General features: G+C 45.6%; 1 protein-coding gene across 1 annotated transcript in view; it reads left to right on the forward strand.

The window, feature by feature from the left end:
• Positions 1-3,887: 3,887 nt before the first annotated feature.
• The window catches only part of LOC139379529 (voltage-gated potassium channel subunit beta-3-like), a 64,901-nt gene continuing 56,232 nt past the window's right edge, over positions 3,888-12,556 (forward strand). Inside the window, exon 1 of the mRNA XM_071122347.1 lies at positions 3,888-3,953. Within this exon, the coding sequence (XP_070978448.1) occupies positions 3,943-3,953 (11 nt within the window). The 5' untranslated portion in view covers positions 3,888-3,942. The remainder of the gene's footprint in view (positions 3,954-12,556) is intronic.

The raw sequence follows: 12,556 nt of genomic DNA on the forward strand, positions 1-12,556 counted from the left end.
ACAGGGCAGTAACAGCCTCTGTATATAGAGCAGAGGACCAACAGGGCAGTATTCGGCCCCCTTGAACTTTGCGACCTTTTGCCACATTTCAGGCTTCAAACATAAACATATAAAACTGTATTTTTTTGTGAAGAATCAACAACAAGTGGGACACAATCATGACGTGGAACGACATTTATTGGATTTTTCAAACTTTTTTAACAAATCAAAAACTGAAAAATTGGGCGTGCAAAATATGCAATAAATGTCGTTCCACTTCATGATTGTGTCCCACTTGTTGTTGATTCTTCACAAAAAAAATACAGTTTTATATCTTTATGTTTGAAGCCTGAAATGTGGCAAAAGGTCGCAAAGTTCAAGGGGGCCGAATACTTTCGCAAGGCACTGTAGCCCTTCGTACATCAGCTGATATCTCAAAGTGCTGTACAGAACCCCAGCCTAAAACCCCAAACAGCAAGCAATGCAGGTGTAGAAGCACGGTGGCTAGGAAAAACTCCCTAGAAAGGACAAAACCTAGGAAGAAACCTAGAGAGGAACCAGGCTATGTGGGGTGGCCAGTCCTCTTCTGGCTGTGCCGGGTGGAGATTATAACAGAACATGGCCAAGATGTTCAAATGTTCATAAATGACCAGCATGGTCCAATAATAATAAGGCAGAACAGTTGAAACTGGAGCAGCAGCACGGCCAGGTGGACTGGGGACAGCAAGGAGTCATCATGTCAGGTAGTCCTGAGGCATGGTCCTAGGGCTCAGGTCCTCCGAGAAAGAAAGAGAGAAGGAGAGAATTAGGGAGAGCACACTTAAATTCACACAGGACACCGAATAGGACAGGAGAAGTACTCCAGATATAACAAACTGACCCTAGCCCCCGGCACATAAACTACTGCAGCATAAATACTGGAGGCTGAGACAGGAGGGGTCAGGAGACACTGTGGCCCCATCCGAGGACACCCCCGGACAGGGCCAAACAGGAAGGATATAAGCCCACCCACTTTGCCAAAGCACAGCCCCCACACCACTAGAGGGATATCTTCAACCACCAACTGACCATCATGAGACATACACCTTAGCCAAATACATTTAAACACAAATGTTTTTTTAAATCCTGACATTTAATACTTGAAATTGAAATTCCCTTTCTTAGGTCAGTTAGGATCACCACTTTCTTTTAAGAATGTGAAATGCCAGAATAATAGTAGAGAGAATAATTTATTTCAGCTTTTATTTCTTTCATCACATTCCCAGTGGGTCAGAAGTTTACATACATGCAATTAGTATTTGGTAGCATTGCCATTAAATTGTTTAACTTGGGTCAAACATTTTGGATAGACTTCCACAAGTTTCCCACAATAAGTTGGATGAATATTGGCCCAGAGCTGGTGTAACTGAGTCAGGATTGTAGGCCTCCTTGCTCGCAGAGGCTTTTTCAGTTCTGCCCACACATTTTCTATGGGATTGAGGTCAGAGCTTTGTGATGGCCACTCCAATTCCTTGACTTTGTTGTCCTTTAGCCATTTTGCCACAACTTTGGAAGTATGCTTGGGGTCATTGTCCATTTGTAAGACCCATTTGCGACCAAGCTTTTTTTTTGCTTCAATATATCCACATGCTTTTCTTTTCCTCATGACGCCATCTATTTTGTGAAGTGCACCAGTCCCTCAAAGCACCCCCACAACACGATGCTGCCACCCCCGTGCTTCATGGTTGGGATGGTGTTCTTCGGCTTGCAAGCCTCCCCGTTTTCCTCCAAACGTAACGATGGTCATTATGGCCAAACAGTTCTATTTTTGTTTCATCAGACCACAGGACATTTAAAAAAATTTTTTTTAAAGATGTTTGTCCCCATCTGCAGGTGCAAAGCGTAGTTTGGCTTTTTTGTGGCGGTTTTGGAGCAGTTGCTTCTTCCTTGCTGAGCGGCCTTTCAGGTTATGTCAATATAGGACTCATTTTACTGTGGATATAGATACTTTTGCACCTGTTTCCTCCAGCATCTTCACAAGGTCCTTTGCTGTTGTTCTGGGATTGATTTTTCACTATTTGCACCAAAGTACGTTCATCTCTAGGAGACAGAACGTGTCTCCTTCCTGAGCGGTATGTCGGCTGAGTGGTCCCATGGTGTTTATACTTGCATACTATTGTTTGTACAGATGAACGTGGTAACTTCAGGTGTTTGGAAATTGCTCCCAAGGATGAACCAGACTTGTGGAGGTCTACAATTTTTTTCTGAGGTCTTGGGTGATTTCTTTTGATTTTCCCATGATGTCAAGCAAAGAGGCACTGAGTTTGTAGGCCTTGAAATACATCCACAGGTACACCTCCAATTGACTCAAATGATGTCAATTAGCCTATCAGAAGCTTCTAAAGCCATGACATAATTTTCTGGAATTTTCCAAGCTGTTTATAGGCAGAGTCAACTTAGTGTATGTAAACTTCTGACCCACTGGAATTGTGATACAGTGAATTATAAGTGAAATAATCTGTCTAAACAATTGTTGGAATAATTAGTTCTGTCATGCACAAAGTAGATGTCCTAACCGACTATCCAACACTATAGTTTGTTGACAAGAAATGTGTGAAGTGGTTGAAAAGCAAGTTTTAATGACTCCAACCTAAGTGTATGTAAACTTCCCACTTCAACTGTACTGCAGCTTGGAAATCAAACAGGATTCTGTGGGACAATATAAGGCTGCTTGTTCCCAACATTAGGACTGTTTTCCTCAGGCAATGTTTTCTGCTTCATGTTTTGTTTCCTTGCATGATACCTCTGAGTATGGCAATACTGGTATCATGACAACCCTAGTGTGTGTTTGTGTTACTATGTTAATCTGGGTGCAGATGTCAGGTATGGCGGTTTGCCCAGTTTCTCTCACTTAATCTGGACACACACGGTAATGGGGGGCATTAAATGTATTTTTTACCAAATCCTGTTGTCAATCAAGCAGAGGGAAAGCAAAAAAGAGAGGAGAGAGAGAGAAGAGAGGGAGGTAGAGATAAAAAAAAAGGAGGGAGGGAGAGAGAGAGGAGAGAGAGGAGGGTGAGAGAGAGAGAGAGAGAGAGAGAGAGAGAGAGGAGACAGAGAAGGACAGAGGTGTTAGAGGAATAGATATAGAGGGATGGAGATAGAGGGATAATAAACGTATAGAGAGAGATATCCGGATGGATAGAGAGAGACGGATAGAGTGAATGAGAGACAAAGAAAGAAACAAAGAGAGTGTGTGAAAGAGAAACGGACGACGGAAAGAGGTGAGGAGAACAGATGGATGGCAGGAGAGAAAGAGAATAGAGTGTTGTTTCTGGACCCTCAACTCTCCGGCCAGACTCCATTTTGGGAAGAGGAAGTAACCTTTGAACCTGCTGCTGTTTGAACCTGACCTCCCCTCCAAACCTGCCCTGACTTGTTGGAGGGCAGAACTGTGACCTGTTGGTCTATCCTTAACCCATCGAGGGTATGATACCGGGATGTTAAGAAACATTTACCAAAGAGTTTCTAGAACATTCAACCAGAGAGTCTGCTGCTTTTTGGATCTAGGATCACCTGGAACAGGACAAGCTGAACACACTGAAGGCCTAGGACTCAGTAGAGAGGTCAGGGGTTTTGGGTCAAGGGTCAGAGGTAGGGGTTGCCAGGGGGTTCGCTGCCAGGGGTAACAGTCCGTGATTCACCATGTCCGCTGGGCGACCGTCGGGTGCAGGCTGTGGCTCATCAGCCGGTAAAGGGGGTAAGTTCAGTGTGGAGGCACTGTATGGGTTCAGTAAGAAACCCAAAACATCCGCCACCGCTAAGAGTGGGTCGGGAAAGAGAGGGGGAGGAGGAAAGGAGGAGTCGGCTCTAGCAGGACAGATACTACAGGCTGCCAGGACACTTATGGAGCGACGGAGGCTGGAACTCTATCTCAGAGAATGTGACCTCACGGTGACGGAGTGTACTGCAGAACAGACCGCTATGCCATACAGGTGGGTAGACAGTAGACACACACACAGAATGGTTCAGTATCCTGACTGAATGTATGCTTTAATGTGAAAAGTAAGGGTATGCAACCAGATGTTGGATGTACAGCAACCTTTCCTTGGTCCAGGGAGATAGCAGCCATACCTTGGACCAAGGTGACAGCAACCTTACCGGTCCAGGGCGACAGCAACCCGTCCTTGGTCCAGGGCGACTGCAACCTTACCTTGGTCCACGGTGACAGCTATCTTACCTTGGACCAGAGTTACAGCTATCTTACCTTGGTCCATGGCGACAGCACCTTACCTTGGTCCACGGCGACAGCTATCTTACCTTGGACCAGAGTTACAGCTATCTTACCTTGGTCCATGGCGACAGCACCTTACCTTGGACCAGGGCGACAGCACCTTACTTTGGTCCAGGGCGACAACAACCTGTCCTTGGTGCATGACGACATTACCTTACCTTGGTCCAAGACGACAGCAACCTGTCCGTGGTGCAGGACGACAGCACCTTACCTTGGTCTAGGGCGACAACACCTTACCTTGGTCCAGGGTGACAGCAACCTGTCCTTGGTGCAGGGCGACAGCACCTTACCTTGGTCTAGGGTGACAGCAGCCTTACCTTGGTCCAGGGCCAGCTATCTTACCTTGGTCCAGGGCAACAGCATATTACCTTGGTCCAGGGCCAGCGCTGTCTTGATTCCTTTTGGTCGGTGTCACGTTCTGACCTTAGTTATTTTGTTATGTCTTTGATTTAGTATGGTCAGAGCGTGAGTTGGGTGGGTAGTCTATGTTCATTTTTCTATGTTGTGGTTTTGTGTTTGGCCTGGTATGGTACTCAATCAGAGGCAGGTGTAGTTCATTGTCTCTGATTGAGAATCATACTTAAGTAGCCTTTTCCCACCTGTGTGGTGTGGGTGATTGTTTTCTATTTTGTGTCTTCACCAGACAGGACTGTTTCATTTCGTGTCATTCCTTTTGTTATTTTTGTTTTAGTGTTCTGAGTTTAATAAATATCATAATGAACACGTACCACGCTGCGCATTGGTCCTCCGATCCTTCATACTCCTCAGACGAGGACGACGAACGTTACAGAATCAGCAACCAACCAAGGACCAAGCAGCATGGTATCGAGCAGCAGCAGAAATCTCTGGACTCATGGACATGGGAGGAGATTCTGGAATGGAGAAGGACCCTGGGCACAGGCTGGGGAATATCGCCGCTCCAAGGCAGAGCTGGAGGCAGCGAAAGCTGAGCGGCGGTGGTATGAGGAGGCAGCACGGCAGTGCGGCTGGGAAGAGAGGCAGCCCCAAAAATTTATTGGGTGGGGGCACACGAGGGGTGTGGCTAAGTCAGGTAGGAGACCTGAGCCAACTCCCCGTGCTTACCGTGGGGAGAGGTGGACCTGGCAGTCACCGTGTTATGCCGTGAGGTGCACGGTGTCCCCGGTGCGCAGGCATAGCCCGGTGCGTTACATCGGAGCGCCTCGTATCGGCCGGGCTAGAGTGGGCATCGAGCCAGGTGCCATGAAGCCGGCTCAGTGCATCTGGTCTCCAGTGTGTCTCCTCGGGCCGGGGTACATGGCACCAGCCCTACGCACGGTGTCCCCGGTTCGCCAGCACAGCCCAGTGCAGTCTGTTCCACCTCGCCGCACAGGTAGGGTTGTGCAGGCTCGGTGCTCGAGACCTCCAGTGCGCCTCCATGGTCCGGTCTATCCAGTACCTCCTCCACGCATCAGGCCTCCGGTGGCAGCCCCACGCACCAGGCTGTCACTCCGTCTCCTTCCTCCAGGTGCTACCGCCTGTCCAGCGGAAGGGCGATTCCGACAGATTCTCCCTCCTATCAGCGCTGCCAGAGTCTCCCTCCTGTCCAGAGCTGCCAGAGTCGCCCGTCTGTCCTGAGCTGCCAGAGTCGCCCATCTGTCCTGAGCTGCCAGAGCCGCCCGTCTGGCCTGAGCTGCCAGAGCCACCCGTCTGTCAGGAGCTGCCGGAGCCGTCCATCAGTCAGGAGCTGCCGGAGTCGCCCTTCACTCCGGCGCTGCCGGAGTCTCCCTTCTGTCCGGTGCTGCCGGAATCTCTTGTCCAATTTGGGGCCCGCTGCAGGGGTCCCCAGTCCGAGGTCGGCGACGAGGGTCACCGCTCCCAATGCACCACTTAAGTGGGCCGAGACTATGATGGAGTGGGGTCCACGTTCTGTGCCAGAGTCGCCACTGTGGACAGACGCCCACCCAGACCCTCCCCTATAGGTTCAGGTTTTGCGGCCGGAGTCCGCACCTTTGGGGGGGGGTACTGTCACGTTCTGACCTTAGTTATTTTGTTATGTCTTTGATTTAGTATGGTCAGAGCGTGAGTTGGGTGGGTAGTCTATGTTCATTTTTCTATGTTGTGGTTTTGTGTTTGGCCTGGTATGGTACTCAATCAGAGGCAGGTGTAGTTCATTGTCTCTGATTGAGAATCATACTTAGGTAGCCTTTTCCCACCTGTGTGGTGTGGGTGATTGTTTTCTGTTTTGTGTCTTCACCAGACAGGACTGTATCGTTTCGTGTCATTCCCTTTGTTATTTTTGTTTTAGTGTTCTGAGTTTAATAAATATCATCATGAACACGTACCACGCTGCGCATTGGTCCTCCGATCCTTCATACTCCTCAGACGAGGACGACAAACGTTACAGTCAGCCAGTCCAAGTTGGTTATTATTTGTTCAGACTAAAATAAATAGCTAAGTATCCCAAAAAGGAAAGTGCAAACAGGCATGCCTAAACTAAAGGTTCAAACCCTAAGAAATAAAGGCATCATGGCCCCCAAACTAAACCAGTAAAACCAGAATACTACAGTACTTACTAATTCTATAGTAAAATGTAGTATACTCTAGAATATCATACTACACATTTTAGTATCCCTCGATCATGTGTTGATCTTACTGTAGAATGTTGTAGTATACCACAGTATTATCCGCAAAAATGCTTTTTTAACTACACAATATATACAAAAGATTGTGGACACACCTTCAAATTGGTGGATTCCGCTATTTCAGCCACACCCATTGCTGACAGGTGTATAAAATCAAGCACACGGCCATGCAATCTCCATAAACAACCATTGGCAGTAGAATGGTCTTACTGCAAAGCTCAGTGACTTTCAAAGTGGCAAGGATGTCACCTTTCCAACAAGTCAGTTCGTCACATTTCTGCCCTGCTAGAGCTGCCCCGGTCAACTGTAAGTGCTGTTATTGTGAAGTGGAAACATCTAGGAGCAACAACGGCTCAGTGGTAGGTGTGTAAAAATCGTCTGTCCTCGGTTGCAAAACTCACTACCGAGTTCCAAACTGCCTCTGGAATCAATGTCAGCACAATAACTGTTCGTCGGGAGCTTCAGGAAATGGGCTTCCATGGCCGAACAGCCGCACAATAGCCTAAGATCACTATGTGCAATGCCAAGCGTCAACTGGAGTTGTGTAAAGCTCACCGCCATTGGGCTCTGGAGCAGTGGAAATGTGTTCCTTGGTGTGATGAATCACGCTTCACCATCTGCCTGTCCAAAGGACCAATCTGGGTTTGGGGGGTGCCAGGAGAACGCTACCTGACCCAATGCATGGTGCCAACTGGAAAGTTTGGTGAAGGAGGAATAACTTTCTGGGGCTGTTTTTAATGGTTCGGGCAATACCCCTTAGTTCCAGTGAAGTGAAATCTTAGTGAAACAGCATGCAATGACATTCAAGATGATTCTGTGCTTACAATTTTGTGGCAACAGTTTGGGGAAGGCCTTTCCTGTTTCAGCATGACAATGCCCCCATGCATAAAGCGAGGTCCATACAAAAATGGTTTGTCGAGATTAGTGTGGAAGAACTTGACTGGCCTGCACAGAACCCTGACACCTTTGGGATGAATTGGAACGCTGACTGCGAGCCAGGCCTAATCACCCAACATCAGTACCCAACCTCACTAATGCTCTTGTGGCTAAATGGAAGCAACTCCCCACAGCAATGTTCCAACATCTAATGGAAAGCCTTCCCAGAAGATTGGAGGCTGTTACTGTTATGGCAAGGATAACTCCACCCCCCCCCCCCCCCCCCCCCCCCCTGTTCAGCTGAAAAGGTGGCGCAGGGAATTCAGAAATATTCTTTAGAAATATTTAACTTTCACACATTAACAAGTCCAATACCTCAAATGAAAGATAAACATCTTGTTCATCTACCCATCATGTCAGATTTTTAAAATGTTTTACAGTGAAAACACAACATATATTTATGTTAGACCACCACCAAATCAAAGAAAAAACGCAGCCATTTTTTCCAGGCAAAGACAAAATCACAAAAGCAGGATTAGAGATAAAATGAATCACTAACCTTTTGAAAATCTTCATCAGATGACAGTCATATGGCATGTTACACAGTACATTTATGTTTTGTTCGATAATATGCATTTTTATGTCCACAAATCTCGGTTTACATTGACGCCATGTTCAAAAATTCCTCCAAAATATCCGGAGAAATTATAGAAAGCTACGCCAGATAACAGAAATACTCATCATAAACTTTGACTAAAGGTACATGTTCTACATATAATTAAAGATACACTGGTTCTTAATGCAACCGCTGTGTCAGATTTTTTACAAACTTTACGGAAAAAGCCTAACATTGCAACAATCTGAGACGGCGCTCAGTATTTCTCCGCCATGTTGGAGTCAACAGAAACATAAATAAACATAAATATTCCCTTACCTTTGATGATCTTTCATCAGAATGTAGTGCAAGGACTCCTAGTTCCACAATAAATTGTTGTTTTGTTCCATAATGTCCAATACTAGTGTCCAAGTAGTTGCATTTGCTATCACTTTCAGCTCAGGTGCCCAAAAACTGACTGCTGGTCCAAGATAACTCGCACGAAAACTTCCAAAAGATATATTCCAGGTCGAAAAAACTGGTCAAACTAAGTAGAGAATCAGTCTTAAGGATGTTATTATCATATATATCCAGTAACGTTCCAACTGGATCATACGTTTTCAGCTGGAGCCAACTGGAACAGCGGTAGCACCCACAGAGAAATGCGCCACAGGAAAATGGCATTCTGTCGGGACACTGACTATTTCCCCTTCCATTAGGTCAAAGTTCACACACAAATTCTCAGTTCACTGGTTACGATGGCAACACCCATCCGTAGCACGCGCTCCAGCAGGTGTATCTCACTGATCATCCCTAAAGCCAACACCTCATTTGGCCGCCTTTCGTTCCAGTTCTCTGCTGCCTGTGACTGGAACGAATTGCAAAAATCGCTGAAGTTGGAGACTTTTATCTCCCTCACCAACTTCAAACATCTGCTATCTGAGCAGCTAACCGATCGCTGCAGCTGTACATAGTCTATTGGTAAATAGCCCACCCATTTTCACCTACCTCATCCCCATACTGTTTTTATTTATTTATTTTTCTGCTCTTTTGCACACCAATATCTCTACCTGTACATAACCATCTGATCATTTATCACTCCAGTGTTAATCTGCATAATTGTAATTATTTGCCTACCTTCTCATGCCTTTTGCACACAATGTATATATAGACTCCCCTTTTTTCTACTGTGTTATTGACTTGTTAATTGTTTACTCCATGTGTAACTCTGTGTTGTCTGTTCACACTGCTATGCCTTATCTTGGCCAGGTCGCAGTTGCAAATGAGAACTTGTTCTCAACTAGCCTACCTGGTTAAATAAAGGTGAAATAAATAAAATAAAAATAAAAATGCTCCATTCCACTTTCTACTGAATGAGGACATTTAGTGGAAGGCGTAGGAAGTGCTTCCAGATCCATTTCTTGTTGGGAAAGGAGGGGGCGATGACGTCAAAGTTGTCCCAACTTTCAGAATGTCACTTCTTGTTTGGAAGAATGCCTGCCCTATGAGTTCTGTTATACTCACAGACATAATTCAAACAGTTTTAGAAACTTCAGAGTGTTTTCTATCCAATAGTAATAATAATATGCATATATTAGCAATCTAGGACAGAGTAGGATGCAGTTCACTATGGGCACGCAATTCATCCAAAGTGAAAATACTGCCCCCTATCCCCAACAAGTTATAGCAGCAGGGTACCAGTCGATGTGCAAGGGTATGAGAAAGTAACATGGCTATATAAACAGGGTACCAGTACAGAGTGAATGTGCAGGGGTTTGAGGTAGTAACATGGCTATATAAACAGGGTACCAGGACAGAGTGGATGTGCAGGGGTATGAGGAAGTAACTTGGCTATATAAACAGTGTACCAGTACCAGTCGATGTGCAGGGGTATGAGGTAGTAACTTGGCTATATAAACAGGGTACCAGTACAGAGTGGATGTGCAGGGGTATGAGGTAGTAAAATGTCCATATAAAAAGGGGACCAGGACAGTGTGGATGTGAGGGGTATGAGTTAGTAACTTGGCTATATAAACAGGGTACCAGTACAGAGTGGATGTGCAGGGGTATGAGATAGTAACAGGGCTATATAAACTGGGTACCAGTAGAGAGTGGATGTGCAGGGGTATGAGGTAGTAACATGGCTATATAAACAGGGTACCAGGACAGAGTGGATGTGCAGGGGTATGAGGAAGTAACTTGGCTATATAAACAGGGTACCAGTACCAGTCGATGTGCAGGGGTATGAGGTAGTAACATGGATATATAAACAGTGTACCAGTACAGAGTGGATGTGCAGGGGTACGAGGTAGTAACATGGCTATATGAACAGGGTACCAGTATAGAGTGGATGTGCAGGGGTATGAGGTAGTAACATGGCTATATAAACAGGGTACCAGTACCAGGCGATGTGCAGGGGTATGAGGTAGATGCATGGCTATATAAACAGGGTAGCAGTACAGAGTGGATGTGCAGGGGTATGAGGTAGTAACATAGCTATATAAACAGGGTACCAGTACAGAGTGGATGTGCAGGGGTATGAGGTAGTAACATGGCTATATGAACAGGGTACCAGTAAAGAGTGGATCTGCAGGGGTATGAGGTAGTAACATGGCTATATAAACAGGGTACCAGTACAGAGTGGATGTGCAGGGGTATGAGGCAGTAACATGGCTATATAAACAGGGTACCAGTACAGAGTGGATGTTTAGGGGTATGAGGCAGTAACATGGCTATATAAACAGGGTACCAGTACCAATCGATGTGCAGGGGGGTATGAGGTAGTAACTTGGCTATATAAACAGGGTACCAGTACCAGTCGATGTGCAGGGGTATGAGGCAGTAACATGGCTATATAAACAGTGTACCAGTACAGAGTGAATGTGCAGGGGTATGAGGCAGTAACATGGCTATATAAACAGTGTACCAGTACAGAGTGAATGTGCAAGGGTACGAGGTAGTAACATGGCTATATAAACAGGGTACCAGTACCAGTTGATGTGCAGGGGTACGAGGTAATGGAAGTAGATATATACATATAACTAGAAATAAAGAGATAATAAACAGTAGCAGCAGCTTATATAAAAAAAAGAAGTCTCAAAAAGTTAGTGTAAAAAGGGTAAATGCAGATAGTCCTGGTAGCTATTTTGTTAATTATTTAACAAACTATTTATAGTATTTTGGCTTGGGGATAGAAGCTGTTCCGGGTCCTGTTGGTTCCAGACTTGGTGCCATGCAGGGGGAGAGAGAACAGTCTATGACTTGGGTGGCTGGAGTCTGACCATTTTTAGGGTCTTCCTCTGACACTGCGTGGTGTAGAGGTCCTGGATAGCAGGGAGCTCGGCCCCTAGTAATGTCACATCTGCTCCTGCTCCACTCTCTGGTGTTCATCTCATGTCTTCTTGACCTGCAGTTAGTCCCACTGTACACTCTCCCTCTCTCCTTCTCCTTCTCTGTGTGAATGTGTGGTTGGAGACAGGTGTGGTGGAGTCAGAGCAAATCCCTACTTGTTCCATAATCAAAAATCGCTGAAGTTGGAGACTTTTATCTCCCTCACCAACTTCAAACATCTGCTATCTGAGCAGCTAACCGATCGCTGCAGCTGTACATAGTCTATTGGTAAATAGCCCACCCATTTTCACCTACCTCATCCCCATACTGTTTTTATTTATTTATTTTTATTTTTCTGCTCTTTTGCACACCAATATCTCTACCTGTACATAACCATCTGATCATTTATCACTCCAGTGTTAATCTGCATAATTGTAATTATTTGCCTACCTTCTCATGCCTTTTGCACACAATGTATATATAGACTCCCCTTTTTTCTACTGTGTTATTGACTTGTTAATTGTTTACTCCATGTGTAACTCTGTGTTGTCTGTTCACACTGCTATGCCTTATCTTGGCCAGGTCGCAGTTGCAAATGAGAACTTGTTCTCAACTAGCCTACCTGGTTAAATAAAGGTGAAATAAAAAAATAAAAAATAAAAATAAAAAAAACCTCTACAAATACTCAGTCCTGACTCTTCCAAACTGCCAGATTGTAATCTCTGCTCAGTCAATCAGTTCATGATTCTAGCCATTTATGATTATTCAAGATCCTGTTACTCTGCTGTACCATCTCGAGAGCACCACACCCCATCTCAGCCGCCTCATCGGCCGTACGACTGTGCTATCAAGCTTCAGCCTGGAGCTCCACTCCCTAGTAGCAGGTTGTATAACCTCTCT

The sequence above is a fragment of the Oncorhynchus clarkii genome, chromosome 21 (genome assembly GCF_045791955.1).
Source record: "Oncorhynchus clarkii lewisi isolate Uvic-CL-2024 chromosome 21, UVic_Ocla_1.0, whole genome shotgun sequence".
Lineage (NCBI taxonomy): Eukaryota > Metazoa > Chordata > Actinopteri > Salmoniformes > Salmonidae > Oncorhynchus > Oncorhynchus clarkii.